Source organism: Salmo salar, chromosome 18, assembly GCF_965601325.2.
Source record: "Salmo salar chromosome 18, fSalSal1, whole genome shotgun sequence".
In the NCBI taxonomy this organism is placed as follows: Eukaryota; Metazoa; Chordata; class Actinopteri; order Salmoniformes; family Salmonidae; genus Salmo; species Salmo salar.
In genome coordinates this window covers 96,302,197-96,318,817 of record NC_138308.1, presented here as the reverse complement: position 1 = coordinate 96,318,817, position 16,621 = coordinate 96,302,197, and the positions used below count along the sequence as shown (strand labels likewise).

General features: G+C 40.1%; 2 protein-coding genes across 2 annotated transcripts; both read right to left on the bottom strand.

Moving 5' to 3' along the window:
* Window positions 1-674: 674 nt before the first annotated feature.
* LOC123738293 (endonuclease domain-containing 1 protein-like) lies at window positions 675-2,902 on the bottom strand. Its single transcript, XM_045713357.2, has 2 exons — window positions 2,330-2,902; window positions 675-1,984 (listed from the first exon to the last, which is right to left on the bottom strand). The coding sequence occupies exons 1-2, from the start codon at window positions 2,654-2,656 to the stop codon at window positions 1,235-1,237; spliced, it is 1,077 nt and encodes a 358-aa protein (XP_045569313.2). The 5' UTR covers window positions 2,657-2,902; the 3' UTR covers window positions 675-1,234.
* A 10,770-nt stretch (window positions 2,903-13,672) lies between these two features.
* On the bottom strand, window positions 13,673-15,832 carry LOC123738294 (endonuclease domain-containing 1 protein). Its single transcript, XM_045713358.2, has 2 exons — window positions 15,273-15,832; window positions 13,673-14,976 (listed from the first exon to the last, which is right to left on the bottom strand). Exons 1-2 carry the CDS (start codon window positions 15,597-15,599, stop codon window positions 14,233-14,235), a joined length of 1,071 nt encoding a protein of 356 aa, XP_045569314.2. The 5' UTR covers window positions 15,600-15,832; the 3' UTR covers window positions 13,673-14,232.
* Window positions 15,833-16,621: the final 789 nt, after the last annotated feature.

The following is a 16,621-nucleotide window of genomic DNA, read 5'->3' as shown; positions in this document are numbered from 1 at the left end:
ATAACGACATTAATGAATGTCGCTTTGAAACATCCATTCTAACCGAGAGAGAGAGAGAGAGAGAGAGAGAGAGAGAGAGAGAGAGAGAGAGAGAGAGGACGAAACTCTCCAACCAAGATCACGACGACACACTGAGCGTAAATATATATATTGATTGCAATTGTTTCCGAATGAGTGAGCGTTCATGTGCAAAGGTTTAGCATATCAATTGTTAATATTTATCAACTCTGTTGTGCCTTCTCAGCTGCCCCCAACCCCATTGTTTGTTCAACAAGCCGCCATGCCGGTTTAGCCCACTAGGGCACATTCCTCCACCATTTCTTTGTAACGATACCCACTGTTTTGTATGCTTTCTGTGAATTACTTAGTTTAGTAAATAAATGATTTTAAGACAATTGATGTATGGATGACTCTTAGTGAAGACTGCGTTCATGCAGATAACAACAATTTACGACATTTGGAATGAGACTGACGCGAGGTAAAGAATACACCATTTAAACCAGAAGATAATCGGTCAGATACTATAATATAATATATAATGTTATAATATAGGAAAGTTATATTAGGAAAATTATAACTTTGTAATCTGAATATTTTCCTTGGTGCCCTGATCTCCTAGTTAATTACAGTTAAACGATTAATCAGTAAAATCGCATAATAATAATTACAGAGAGTTATTTGATAAACATGTCTTCAGTTTAATGGTGCCCAAAGACACGACACCAGCAACAGTTATTTTCTACAAGCAACAATTCCAGAACACAATGGCCTTGTGTTTAGGTACAGACATACCAGGACTCTATGGAAGGCATGACATCACAGTCCAACACAGAACATATCCATTGAGAAGTTACAACAATTCAACACTAATTCTGCCACCACACTAGTTCCCACTCAAATGTGAGGGGCTGATGCTCAATGGCTAAGACTCAAATTGCTAGGGGGGTGAAATGTAGGGAAACAGTAATTCTGCTGATAGATTCTACATGTATGAACGACACATTGATACATCCAGCCCAAAGTGGGAGGTTTAAAAATATACTTTCTTAGTCGCCAAAGCAACAGAGCTGGTCTTTAACCTTTATAACCCTTAAACTTGTTTAATTATAACCATTATAACCCTTATACCTTTTTATTATAACCATTATAACCCTTATTACTTAACCATTATAACCCTTGTAACTTAGGGGATGTGAACGCAATAGTTGTGGGAATTACCACTGGACAAAACTCATCACTTTTCATCACAGTCACAGTCACATCCATCCTCATCATCACATTCCTTTAACTCCCCTGATGTTCTCGCCATCTTATTGCTCCCTTCTCCACTCCCCTCTCCGCTCCCTTCCCTGCCCCTCTTTTTCCCCGGCTCAACCTCTTCTACACCCTCTAAGTTCCTCCCTGTCTCGTCCTCTAATACACTCAGAATAACGGTTCTTGGACAGTTCTTTGGGAACACCTGAAAACCATCAACCTTGTAGCTGTTCTTCAACTCGCCTTCAAGTGCTCCCAAGGTTTCCGGTGTCAATGTTTTTTTGTTGGTGTCCTGTACGTTCTTACTCCAGTGTGCTTGGGCCACCCACTGTTTCAGGTTGTTGTTGTAACAGCAGTAGGCTGTCCACATGAGATCTGGGATGTTCACTCGGTTCTTCAGTGTGTTGTTGTTACTGGGAACTGCTCCAGTCACCACATAGGCTTTTATCTGGTCGTTAGCATCCTTACAGTTAAGCTCAAGAGCGTCTCTGACTCTGCACTCCATTCTGCTCCAGCTGCCCTGGTTGAAGGATCTTGCCTGGGGAACGATGTTTGTCAGGGTGAAAGTGGACCTCTTGGCAGCATCATCAGGTGCGTACAAACATGGGAAAAGGTGACCTCTGTCCAGATGCTTGTTGTTATTTTTGTAGTCTGTGTCCGCAGCCTGCTGGTTGTGTGGGAAATCTTTATCATCCACCTTCATGTCATGTTGGTTATTTATATCTTCAAGCTGCAGAAACATCAGTCTGACATTACAACTCTAACTAGTTTAGATATTACAACTATTTAACTAGTTTAGACATTACAACTCTTTAACTAGTTTAGACATTACAACTCTTTAACTAGTTTAGACATTACAACTCTTTAACTAGTTTAGACATTACAACTCTTTAACTAGTTTAGACATTACAACTCTTTAACTAGTTTAGACATTACAACTCTTTAACTAGTTCACAATTTCATAATCCAGACTTAAGCTGAAAGTGAAACCAAAGGTGTATTATTGTCTCAAAGATACTGTATGTCTATAGCAGTAAACAAATACACATGTTGAATGAATAGAGATTAGAACTACCTGGGGCTCTATCATCCAGGACTGACTTGGTCTACCAACTACCTTACCAGTGAAGGTGTAGGCTGAGAACACAGGGATCCTGTTTGTCGTGTCGTAGAGAGTTGCAAACCTGTACCTGTCCTTGTAAAACTGGCAAATCGGCTTGTAGCGGTTCTGGTCCTGGACTGTCCCACCAACCAAAATACCTGGGAGATTTGGAGTTGTCCCCTCCAGGAAGAAATTCTGGCACTGTGGAACATCACTGAACTTCTCCACTACATGAGAGAGAGCAGGAGGAAGGAGAGAGAGAAGGAGGAGAGTAGAGAGATGATTCAATACCCCCATCATCACCTGAAGACTGAACACCACAGAGACAAAGATGAAGTTACAGAGACCAGTTGGTAGACTGGAGACTGTTGAGCTGAGTCAGGACAGACTGCTTTAAATAGTTATTACAGAGACCAGTTGGTAGACTGGAGACTGCTGAGCTGAGTCAGGACAGACTGCTTTAAATAGTTATTACAGAGACCAGTTGGTAGACTGGAGACTGCTGAGCTGAGTCAGGACAGACTGCTTTAAATAGGTTTTCAGAGACTCCTCCTTCAGGTGTCAAGACAGAAAGGGTTGATTTGCATAAACCCCACTGTATGTTTCCATGGAAACTGCTGTAACAAATAACATGTGACTCACCTACTGTAGTTTCTAACATGTATGGACCCAGAACTGAATCACACAATATTACAGTTCTGGGTTAATGAGATTAGACTGCTCTAAATAGTGACTGCATCCACACTTTGGTTCTGGTAGAAAAACTGAATGAAACAGAGGAAGATGTTTACAACTGAATAAAACGGAGGAAGATGTGTCGAACAGGTAAAGGTTAATCTGGAGAATGTGGCTATTGGCTGAGCAGGCAACTATCAGGAGAAGGAAGGGCAGGTGGAATGTTTTTTAACCAAATTCCTTATAAATGTTTTGTTTGTGATATTGAAATTCTAAAACTGATGTTATAAACATTTATTTAGTAAAAGACAAGGAGAGGGTCGGGGAAATGACTTCCACAATGTCAGAGTTAGGGTCGATTTTAAATTCCTCAAACACGTCTGTGATCCTTGAAGAATACAGCTGTCTCATAACCATGTCTTCTACTCCCCCCTCTCACCCCCCCCCCCCCCCTTCTCTATCCTCTGTTCACTTGTAACTTTTGCGAGGGTGGAGACTTCACTAACAGGAACTCAGTTTTCATTATTGGAAACCAGAAGATGGCAATAATGGATGTTTCATTTACTGGTGGTGTTTATGTTGATGTATTATGTGGTCTGACCACTGCTGAGTTTATTTCAGAAACTGAAGTAGGTCACAGTAAGAGTTGACGCAAGGCTGTGTATGTAGCATTAGAAAATGTGGTTCCTAACAACACTGTGGTCAGAGCAGCACTGGACTGATTAACACCTCAGACTCAGCAGCTGTAGATTCTTCAGTTGAGGAGGCCTTTTCTCATTACATACATTATATACATTTAAGTCATTTAGCAGACGCTCTTATCCAGAGCGACTTACAAATTGGTGCATTCACCTTATGATATCCAGTGGAACAACCACTTTACAATAGTACATCTATATCTTTTAAGGGGGGGGGTTAGAAGGATTACTCTATCCTATCCCAGGTATTCCTTAAAGAGGTGGGGTTTCAAGTTACAAATAACACGGAAAAACATACACATAATAGAACAATTGGTTAGGAGACCGTAAAATGGCGGCCATCTCCTCCGGCGCCAACAGTGTGTGTGTGTGTGTGTGTGTTTGTGTGTGTGTGTGTGTGTGTGTGTGTGTGTGTGGCAGGCTTTCAATGATGGCAAAAAAACATTTGAGAGTTCGCTGATCCTGGTGCTAGAAGGGGGTAGGTTGAATGTTTGAAGGAGTACGGGACAATAAAAGCAGGGTTGGTGGAGCGGACCACTGCTGTTCTGTCTCTCTGCTGCCCTCTACTGGTCCTAGTGGAGAACCTCAGTCAGAGCAGGGTTGGAGGAGAGGACCACTGCTGTTCTGGGCCCCTACCGTACCTCCTCCTCTTCCTCCTCCCAGTCTGGTATCTATAGTAGACCCAGGACCCCTACTGTACCTCCTCCTCCTCCTCCCAGTCTGTTATCTACAGTAGACCCAGGACCCCTACTGTACCTCCTCCTCTTCCTCCTCCCAGTCTGTTATCTACAGTAGACCCAGGACCCCTACCGTACCTCCTCCTCCTCCTCCTCCTCCCAGTCTGTTATCTACAGTAGACAGCTAAGGGTTAGCGGTTAGCTCCAGTCCTCCAGGACAGGGAGGAAGTGCAGGTCGGTGCTACCCAGGTAGAGTCTCCCCTGGTGGGTGAACACGTCGCTGACGGCCCTGGTCAGGCTGCCTGTAGGGTCATGGAGAATCCCCACCACCTCCCCTTCGCCGTCCAACTCCAACACCAGGAGTGTTGAATTCTCAGTCAGAGTAGAGGAGACTGGGGAACAAACTAACACTTTTAGACTTTAGTTTATTATGCAAATATTATTTAAGTTAGATTAATCATATTTTTATACAAACAACATATCTCAGCTACCATAACACACTAAGTATGTTCCCAGGACATACCAGTCATTTACAATTCAACCAAGTGGAGGATATTAAATGTTATAATTGACCCAGTAGGTGAATGTTCCACAGGTCAATAATTTAACAAAAAGACAGGAGGATAGAATATTTACTTTAGGGCCTCAAAACCCTTTTTCTTCAATAAAACTAAAAGTCATCAATGGATTTAAACAAAACCTCTTGGGCATGTAGAGAAACTAACCAACCATTATCTCATTGAATAAGAGCTTTCTACATGGTTTCTACCTGGACTTATTTATCTGTTACAACTGACCCTTTGTTACTTTGTTCCCCAGTCTACCCTACCTTCATGGATAATATTTAAACTGACTGCTTCACTTAAGTATAACATTTTTTACTTCTTCAATTACCATAAAAATGGTAAACTGTCACGGCTGTCAGAAGGAATGGACCAAAATGCAGCGTCTGTTTCGTTCCACATATTTATTTGATCGTGAAAAAACGAAATGCAAATAACAAAGTCAACTTAATGACAAAAACTACAAACGGTGACGCAGGAGGAACAAACACACTCACAAAATATAATCACCCACAAAACAGGACGCGAAAAACCCTACTTAAATATGATCTCTAATCAGAGGCAATGAGGATCAGCTGCCTCCAATTAGAGATCAACCCCAACATAGAAATATAAAAAAACAGAACCTAAACATAGAAATATAAAACATAGAAAACCCCAAAACACCCCCTGTCATGCCCTGACCAACTCTACTATAGACAATGTCATCTTACTTGGGTCAGGACGTGACATAAACAGCTGAAGCAGGTCACACTATTTTACTTCATGTAAAATTACCTTTCTAGTTGTGATTTAAAAGGTGTGGACATTTATTTGCTAATTGTTTACATCAAATTTTCCTTGAATGTTGGTTTGTATAACCTATACAGTGGTTTCCAAACTTTCTATTGTCCCGTACCCCTTCAAACATTCATGATTGTAAGCCTGTCACACACACACACACTATACGATACATTTATTAAACATAAGAATGAGTGTGAGTTTTTGTCACAACCCGGCTCGTGGGAAGTGACAAAGAGCTCCTATAGGACCAGAGCACAAATAATAATATAATAATAATCTAGCTCTTTATTTAACTTTCTGACATATAAAACCTTATTCGTTCATCAAAAATTGAGAATAATTCCCCACAGGTTAATGAGAAGGGTGTGCTTGAAAGGATGCACATAACTCTGCAATGTTGGGTTGTATTGGAGAGTCTCAATCTGAAATCATTTTCCTCACACAGTCTGTGTTTGCAGAAGAGGATGTCTTCCTTAATTGACCCCCATAAATGTAACAGACATACACCAGGATCTGTGCCAGGCACGCCATGTCTGCTGACTCATCCAGCTGTAACTCATATAATTCACTGGCTTGTATGTGAAGCAGTAATTGTTTCAAAACATCTCCTGACATGTCGCTGATGCGTCGTGTTGTTTGATGAAGGCATTGTCTGTGATGTTTTTTTTTAATAATAAACAAAATAATAATAATTTGACATTGTGTTGTTATTTTGCTGAACACTAGATGGTTTCATTTTGTTCAGACGAGTAAAACCTCTCCCAAATGTACAGCCCCGTACAGCCCCGTTGGAAACTATAAATGGACTGTTTAAAAATGTAAAGAAAAAAAAAGTTATCACATTTTTATTTGACGTTCTCCCGACGGCATTCAGCGTACCCCTGGGGGTTCATTTGGGAATTCCTGCTGTAGGCTATCCAATTCCTGCTGTAGGCTATCCAATTCCTGCTGTAGGCTATACAATTCCTGCTGTAGGCTATCCAATTCCTGCTAATATACTGGTCCAACAGTATGTTTCAGGTGATTATAGGTAAACCAATCCCTCCTAATATACTGGTCCAACAGTATGTTTCAGGTGATTATAGGTAAACCAATCCCTCCTAATATACTGGTCCAACAGGTGATTATAGGTAAACCAATCCCTCCTAATATACTGGTTCAACAGGTGATTATAGGTAAACCAATCCCTCCTAATATACTGGTCCAATAGTATGTTTCAGGTGATTATAGGTAAACCAATCCCTCCTAATATACTGGTTCAACAGGTGATTATAGGTAAACCAATCCCTCCTAATACACTGGTCCAACAGTATGTTTCAGGTGATTATAGGTAAACCAATCCCTCCTAATATACTGGTCCAACAGTATGTTTCAGGTGATTATAGGTAAACCAATCCCTCCTAATACACTGGTCCAACAGTATGTTTCAGGTGATTATAGGTAAACCAATCCCTCCTAATATACTGGTCCAACAGGTGATTATAGGTAAACCAATCCCTCCTAATATACTGGTCCAACAGTATGTTTCAGGTGATTATAGGTAAACCAATCCCTCCTAATATACTGGTCCAACAGTATGTTTCAGGTGATTATAGGTAAACCAATCCCTCCTAATATACTGGTCCAACAGGTGATTATAGGTAAACCAATCCCTCCTAATATACTGGTCCAACAGGTGATTATAGGTAAACCAATCCCTCCTAATATACTGGTTCAACAGGTGATTATAGGTAAACCAATCCCTCCTAATATACTGGTTCAACAGGTGATTATAGGTAAACCAATCCCTCCTAATATACTGGTTCAACAGTATGTTTCAGGTGATTATAGGTAAACCAATCCCTCCTAATATACTGGTCCAACAGGTGATTATAGGTAAACCAATCCCTCCTAATATACTGGTTCAACAGGTGATTATAGGTAAACCAATCCCTCCTAATATACTGGTTCAACAGGTGATTATAGGTAAACCAATCCCTCCTAATATACTGGTCCAACAGTATGTTTCAGGTGATTATAGGTAAACCAATCCCTCCTAATATACTGGTCCAACAGTATGTTTCAGGTGATTATAGGTAAACCAATCCCTCCTAATATACTGGTCCAACAGGTGATTATAGGTAAACCAATCCCTCCTAATATACTGGTCCAACAGGTGATTATAGGTAAACCAATCCCTCCTAATATACTGGTCCAGCAGGTGATTATAGGTAAACCAATCCCTCCTAATATACTGGTTCAACAGTATGTTTCAGGTGATTATAGGTAAACCAATCCCTCCTAATATACTGGTTCAACAGGTGATTATAGGTAAACCAATCCCTCCTAATATACTGGTTCAACAGGTGATTATAGGTAAACCAATCCCTCCTAATATACTGGTCCAACAGTATGTTTCAGGTGATTATAGGTAAACCAATCCCTCCTAATATACTGGTCCAACAGTATGTTTCAGGTGATTATAGGTAAACCAATCCCTACTATAGGAGACACTACTGTGCTCCCATTGATCAATGTTAACCGGTTAGATTCATTATTATAGGGAATAAATAGATCTGCCAAATTGAACACCAACATTTTGTGGCTGATGAGGACAAGAGATCTTTCACCATTAAGGCTCGACTGGACAACAGACAGTCCTTCACAGAGATCTCTCACCATTAAGGCTCAGCTGGAAAACACTGTCCTTCACAGAGATGTTTTTAATAAGGTCTCTTACCTTCTTTAAGTTGCGATCAGAGTGATGTCTGAGTCCATCTGGGTCACGGCACCAAATGTTGTAGAAAATTAGATCCAAAGATGAAGGCAGAGACTTTTTAATTGTATAGAAGCATCTTTAATCAAGCAGCTGCAGGGGAGATTATTCTCATTTCACAGGGAAGAACTCCCTGAGTAAATGGATCCATGTCCCTTATATAGTGAGAGGTGATAATACAATCATATTGTTACACAACAGTTATTTATACCAGCAACAGTTATTTATACCAGCAACAGTTATTTATACCGGCAACAGTTATTTATACCGGCAACAGTTATTTATACCAGCAACAGTTATTTATACCAGCAACAGTTATTTATACCAGCAACAGTTATTTATACCGGCAACAGTTATTTATACCGGCAACAGTTATTTATACCGGCAACAGTTATTTATACCGGCAACAGTTATTTATACCGGCAACAGTTATTTATACCGGCAACAGTTATTTATACCAGCAACAGTTATTTATACCGGCAACAGTTATTTATACCGGCAACAGTTATTTATACCGGCAACAGTTATTTATACCAGCAGCAGTTATTTATACCAGCAACAGTTATTCATACCGGCAACAGTTATTTATACCGGCAACAGTTATTTATACCGGCAACAGTTATTTATACCGGCAACAGTTATTTATACCAGCAACAGTTATTTATACCAGCAACAGTTATTTATACCAGCAACAGTTATTTATACCAGCAACAGTTATTTATACCAGCAACAGTTATTTATACCGGCAACAGTTATTTATACAGGCAACAGTTATTTATACCAGCAACAGTTATTTATACCAGCAACAGTTATTTATACCAGCAACAGTTATTTATACCAGTGTCATGACGTTGCCCTCTGGGTTTTCTATGCACCATCCCCCGACCTCTATACTTCTGACACTGCTGTGGTGAAGGCGGTCGTAAAATTCCAAAGGAGAATGTTCTGCCTCATAGCCCCAGTATAATGAGACAGAGTGTTTTCATAGAGAGACAAAGGAATTCTTCCAACTCACATAATTGGAGAACCGGACGACATTTATGTTCTGGAGAAGGTATAAAGGATTGGTGAAGAATCCAGCTACGAACTGGTCCGCTTGGTACAATTTTATGATACTCATTAGAGACAATATTGCCATATTACCATATTAATGTTTATATAATAGCCTCAGCTATGAGACTTACATCTAAATGGCTGTATACAATGATTTAATAAGATTAAAGCTATTTGGAATATGTTGAGATGCTATATACTGATGTTAATGTGATAGAATTGTATTTCTGTACAAAGCTTAACTCAGTCAACGGCACGCCCCCAGGGACACAGACAGGACAAGGCGTCATGTGGCAGCCTTTTTACGTTCAGTATATAAGCCCCACACAGAATTACTTTCTTCAGACCAGGCCTCCACTCCGTTACGAGTTGGCCAATAGGTTTGACCATGCATTCCGCTACTGAACTTTAACCTCTTGACGCACGCCAAGGATAGGGGGCGCTACAGCGAATTTTGAAAAAAATACGTGCCCATTTTAAACGGCCTCCTACTAAAACTCAGAAGCTAGGATAATTAGTAGATGTGGATAGAAACACCCTAAAGTTTCTAAAACTGTTTGAATGGTGTCTGTGAGTATAACAGAACTCATATGGCAGTCAAAACCCCGAGACAGATCCTAACAGGAAGTGGAAATCTGATTTTGTGGACTCACCTTCAGCACTTTGCCTATAAAACACACCGTGAGTTAGGATTCATTGAGCACTTCCTAAGGCTTCCACTAGATGTCACCAGTCTTTACAAAGTGGTTTGAGTCTTCTATGGTACAAACTGACCGAAAGAGAGGCTGTGGAACTTGGTCACAGGGGGAGGGCCATTACCATTATGACTCGGGCGCCCCTGGCTACCCGCCCCTTTCAAAACGTTTAGTAAGACAATGCAATCGTCCCTCTTGAATATTATTGAAGCTCTGGTTGAAAAAGGCCCTAAAGATTTATGTTATACAACGTTTGACATGTTTGAACAAACTTAAATATATATTTTTTGCACATTCGTGACGACAAGTCCCGCGCACTACGGTACATTTTGAGTAGCCTTCGGAACGCGCTAACAAGAAGAAGCTATTGGGACATAAATTATTAACTTTTTCGAACAAAACTACATTTGTTGTGGACCTGGGATTCCTGGAAGTGCCTTCTGATGAAGATAATCAAAGGTAAGGGAATATTTACAATAGTATACAAGAGTAGATTTGATATTAGATTGTTCCAAGATGGCGCTAACCTGTATCGTCTAGCCTATTTTTCTGAGCATAGCATCCCCTTTTATTGCAAAGTGTGATTTCCCAGTAAAGTTATTTTTAAATCTGGCAATGCGGGTGCATTCACGAGATGTTAATCTATAATTCTTTGAATGACAATATTACATTTAAAAAATATTTTAGAATAGTAATTTAGTAAATTGTAGCGCTGATTCACCGGATGCATTTGAGGGAAAATATTTTCTCAACATCACGCGCCGATGTAAAATGCTGTTTTTATATATAAATATGAACTTTATCGAACAAAAGAATGCATGTATTGTGTAACATGATGTCCTAGGAGTGTCATCTGATGAAGATTGTCAAAGGTTAGTGCTGCATTTAGCTGTGTTTTGGTTATTTGTGACGCATGTGGTTGGTCGGAAAATGGCGATGTGGCTAGTTTGACGATGTACTCCTCTAACATAATCTAATGTTTTGCTTTTGCTGTAAAGCCTTTTTGAAATCAGACAACGTGGTTCGATTCAGGAGAGTTGTATCTATAAAACGGTATAAAATAGTCTATGTTTGAAAAAAATATATATATATATTTCGTTATGGTTCGGTTATGAATATGGCGATATGATTTTTCACTGGATGTTGATCCCGCATGCGGGACGAGCGCTTCAAGAGGTTTTAACCTCTATGGGCTAGGTGGGACGCTAGCGTGCCACCCGTGGTGCACTCCATCAACAGCAGGTGCATTTCAAGAGCGGCAAATTTGAATCCAAATAAATGTCAAAATTCAAATTTTTCAAAAATACAACTATTTTACACCATTTGAAAGATAAACATCTCCTTAATCTAACCACGTTTTACGATTTCAAAAAGGTTTTACGGCGAAAGCATAAATTTAGAGTATGTTAGGACAGTACATTTACAAGAGTTGTGTGTAATGTTTTGTCAAGTCAAAGACAGGGTCACCAAAACCATAAAACCAGCTAAAATGATGCACTAACCTTTTACAATCTCCATCAGATGACACTCCTAGGACATTATGTTAGACAATGCATGCATTTTTAGTTCTATCAAGTTCATATTTATATCCAAAAACAGCGTTTTACTATGGCATTGATGTTGAGGAAATCGTTTCCCTCCAATAACCGGCAGTCAAGTCAGCGTCACAAATTAAATAATTAAAATTAGAAAACATTGGTAAAATATTATATTGTCATTTAAAGAATTATAGATTTACATCTCTTGAACGCAATAAACTTGCCAGATTTAAAAATAACCTTACTGGGAAATCACACTTTGCAATAATCTGAGCACTGCGCCCAGAAAAATACGCGTTGCGATACAGACTAGACGTCATGTTGGGGAGATCTAAAATCGAAAATACTATGTAAATAATCCATTACCTTTGATTCTCTTCATCAGATGTCACTTCCAGGTATCACAGGTCCATAACGAATGTAGTTTTGTTCAAAAAAGCTCATCATTTATGTCCAAAAATCTCCGTCTTGTTCGTAAATGATCTAAGCCAGCCGGACTTCTCGTCATGAACGAGGGGAAAAAATATATTTCCGTTCGTTCAAACATGTCAAACGTTGTATAGCATAAATCATTAGGGCCTTTTTTAACCAGAACATGAATAATATTCAAGGTGGACGAATGCATACTCTTTTATAACGTATTGGAACGAGGGTACCCAACATGAACTCGCGCGCCAGGTGTCTAATGGGACATCATCGTTCCATGGCTCTTGTTCGGTCAGATCTCCATCCAGAAGACTCAAAACACTTTGTAAAGGCTGGTGACATCTAGTGGAAGCAATAGGAAGTGCCAAAATATTCCTAAACCCCTGTGTTTTTCAATGGGATAGGTTTAAAGTCAATACAACACATCAGGTATCCACTTCCTGTCAGAAAATGTCTCAGGGTTTTGCCTGCCAAATGAGTTCTGTTATACTCACAGACACCATTCAAACAGTTTTAGAAACTTTAGAGTGTTTTCTATCCATATATAATAAGTATATGCATATTCTAGTTACTGGGTAGGATTAGTAACCAGATTAAATCGGGTACATTTTTTTTATCCAGACGTGCAAATGCTGCCCCCTAGCCCTAACAGGTTAACCATACCACGTGGTTAAACTTTTAGACTATCGATACCGACAGAATAATAACAAGTCTTTGATATTAAGTACTAGTCTGCAGCTAGAAACTCGGTACCATTGAACGCGAAGACCGACGAAACATCCATTCTATAACGACATTAATGAATGTCGCTTTGAAACATCCATTCTAACCGAGAGAGAGAGAGAGAGAGAGAGAGAGAGAGAGAGAGAGAGAGAGGACGAAACTCTCCGACCAAGATCACGACGACACACTGAGCGTAAATATATATATTGATTGCAATTGTTTCCAAATGAGTGAGCGTTCATGTGCAAAGGTTTAGCATATCAATTGTTAATATTTATCAACTCTGTTGTGCCTTCTCAGCTGCCCCCAACCCCATTGTTTGTTCAACAAGCCGCCATGCCGGTTTAGCCCACTAGGGCACATTCCTCCACCATTTCTTTGTAACGATACCCACTGTTTTGTATGCTTTCTGTGAATTACTTAGTTTAGTAAATAAATGATTTTAAGACAATTGATGTATGGATGACTCTTAGTGAAGACTGCGTTCATGCAGATAACAACAATTTACGACATTTGGAATGAGACTGACGCGAGGTAAAGAATACACCATTTAAACCAGAAGATAATCGGTCAGATACTATAATATAATATATAATGTTATAATATAGGAAAGTTATATTAGGAAAATTATAACTTTGTAATCTGAATATTTTCCTTGGTGCCCTGATCTCCTAGTTAATTACAGTTAAACGATTAATCAGTAAAATCGCATAATAATAATTACAGAGAGTTATTTGATAAACATGTCTTCAGTTTAATGGTGCCCAAAGACACGACACCAGCAACAGTTATTTTCTACAAGCAACAATTCCAGAACACAATGGCCTTGTGTTTAGGTACAGACATACCAGGACTCTATGGAAGGCATGACATCACAGTCCAACACAGAACATGTCCATTGAGAAGTTACAACAATTCAACACTAATTCTGCCACCACACTAGTTCCCACTCAAATGTGAGGGGCTGATGCTCAATGGCTAAGACTCAAATTGCTAGGGGGGTGAAATGTAGGGAAACAGTAATTCTGCTGATAGATTCTACATGTATGAACGACACATTGATACATCCAGCCCAAAGTGGGAGGTTTAAAAATATACTTTCTTAGTCGCCAAAGCAACAGAGCTGGTCTTTAACCTTTATAACCCTTAAACTTGTTTAATTATAACCATTATAACCCTTATACCTTTTTATTATAACCATTATAACCCTTATTACTTAACCATTATAACCCTTGTAACTTAGGGGATGTGAACGCAATAGTTGTGGGAATTACCACTGGACAAAACTCATCACTTTTCATCACAGTCACAGTCACATCCATCCTCATCATCACATTCCTTTAACTCCCCTGATGTTCTCGCCATCTTATTGCTCCCTTCTCCGCTCCCCTCTCCGCTCCCTTCCCTGCCCCTCTTTTTCCCCGGCTCAACCTCTTCTACACCCTCTAAGTTCCTCCCTGTCTCGTCCTCTAATACACTCAGAATAACGGTTCTTGGACAGTTCTTTGGGAACACCTGAAAACCATCAACCTTGTAGCTGTTCTTCAACTCGCCTTCAAGTGCTCCCAAGGTTTCCGGTGTCAATGTTTTTTTGTTGGTGTCCTGTACGTTCTTACTCCAGTGTGCTTGGGCCACCCACTGTTTCAGGTTGTTGTTGTAACAGCAGTAGGCTGTCCACATGAGATCTGGGATGTTCACTCGGTTGTTCAGTGTGTTGCTGCTGCTGGGAACTGCTCCAGTCACCACATAGGCCTTTATCTTGTTGTTGTTATCCTTACAGTTCTCCACAAGATATTTTCTGACTCTGCACTCCATTGTCTTCCAGCTGCCTCGGTTGAACTTTTCGTTCTGGGGAACGGCGTTTGTCAGGGTGAAAGTGGACCTCTTGGCAGCATCATCAAGTGCGTGTGAACATGGGAATAGGTGACCTCTGTCCAGATGCTTGTTGTTATTTTCGTAGTCTGTGTCCACAGCCTGGTGTGTGACAGCTTTATTATCCACCTTCATGTCAGGTTGTTTTTTTAGATCTTCAAGCTGCAGAAACATCAGTCAGACAATACAACTCTTTAACTAGTTTAGACATTACAACTCTTTAACTAGTTTAGACATTACAACTCTTTAACTAGTTTAGACATTACAACTCTTTAACTAGTTCAGACATTACAACTCTTTAACAAGTTTAGACATTAACTCAAAAAAAGTCACAATTTAACAACCCAGAATTAAGCTGAAAGTGGTTGTAATAAAGGTGTATTATTGTGTCTCAAAGATACAGTATGTCTACAGCAGTAAACAAATACACATGTTGAATGAATAGAGATTAGAACTACCTGGGGCTCTATCATCCAGGACTGACTTGGTCTACCAACTACCTTACCAGTGAAGGTGTAGGCTGAGAAAACAGGGATCCTGTTTGTTGTGTCGTGGAGAGTTGCAAACCTGTAGATGTTGTTGAACAACTGGCAGATCGGCTTGTAGCGGTTCTGGTCCTGGACTGTCCCACCAACCAAAATACCTGGGAGATTTGGAGTTGTCCCCTCCAGGAAGAACTTCTCACAATCTTTAACATCACTGAACTTCTCCACTACATGAGAGAGAGCAGGAAGAAGGAGAGAGAGAAGGAGGAGAGTAGAGAGATGATTCAATACCCCCATCATCACCTGAAGACTGAACACCACAGAGACAAAGATGAAGTTACAGAGACCAGTTGGTAGACTGGAGACTGTTGAGCTGAGTCAGGACAGACTGCTTTAAATAGTTATTACAGAGACCAGTTGGTAGACTGGAGACTGCTGAGCTGAGTCAGGACAGACTGCTTTAAATAGTTATTACAGAGACCAGTTGGTAGACTGGAGACTGCTGAGCTGAGTCAGGACAGACTGATTTAAATAGGTTTTCAGAGACTCCTCCTTCAGGTGTCAAGACAAATAGGGTTGATTTGCATAAACTCCTCTGTACGTTTCCATGGAAACTGCTGTAACAAATAAAATGTGACTCACCTCCTGTAGCTGATGGTTCTACTTTAGAATGGGGAACACAGCCAATAGGGAGGTTTTTACATTTTAGTCATTTAGCAGACGCTAAATGCATACATTTCATCCATATTTTCCCTGTACTGGTCCCCCGTGGGATTCGAACCTTCAACGCTGGCGTTACACCACACCATGCTCTACCAACTGAGCCACAGATGTTTTATTGTTACACATTCTAAATAGTTCCACCTGTTCCACATACAGAGGAGTTTATCCAACCCTCCTTGTCCAGTCTGACCACTAATTATACCAGACAGGACTCATCTTCATACAGAGGAGTTTATCCAACCCTCCTTGTCCAGTCTGACCACTAATTATACCAGACAGGACTCATCTTCATACAGAGGAGTTTATCCAACCCTCCTTGTCCAGTCTGACCACTAATTATAGCAGACAGGACTCATCTTCATACAGAGGAGTTTATCCAACCCTCCTTGTCCAGTCTTGACCACTAATTATACCAGACAGGACTCATCTTCATACAGAGGAGTTTATCCAACCCTCCTTGTCCAGTCTTGACCACTAATTATACCAGACAGGACTAACTCTATGCCAGGTCCTCTCTTTAAATCAAACAAACCTTCTCCCAGATAACATGAGAGAATAGTTAATCATTCAGTAAGATAAAGTTTACTCAGTGACGTCCT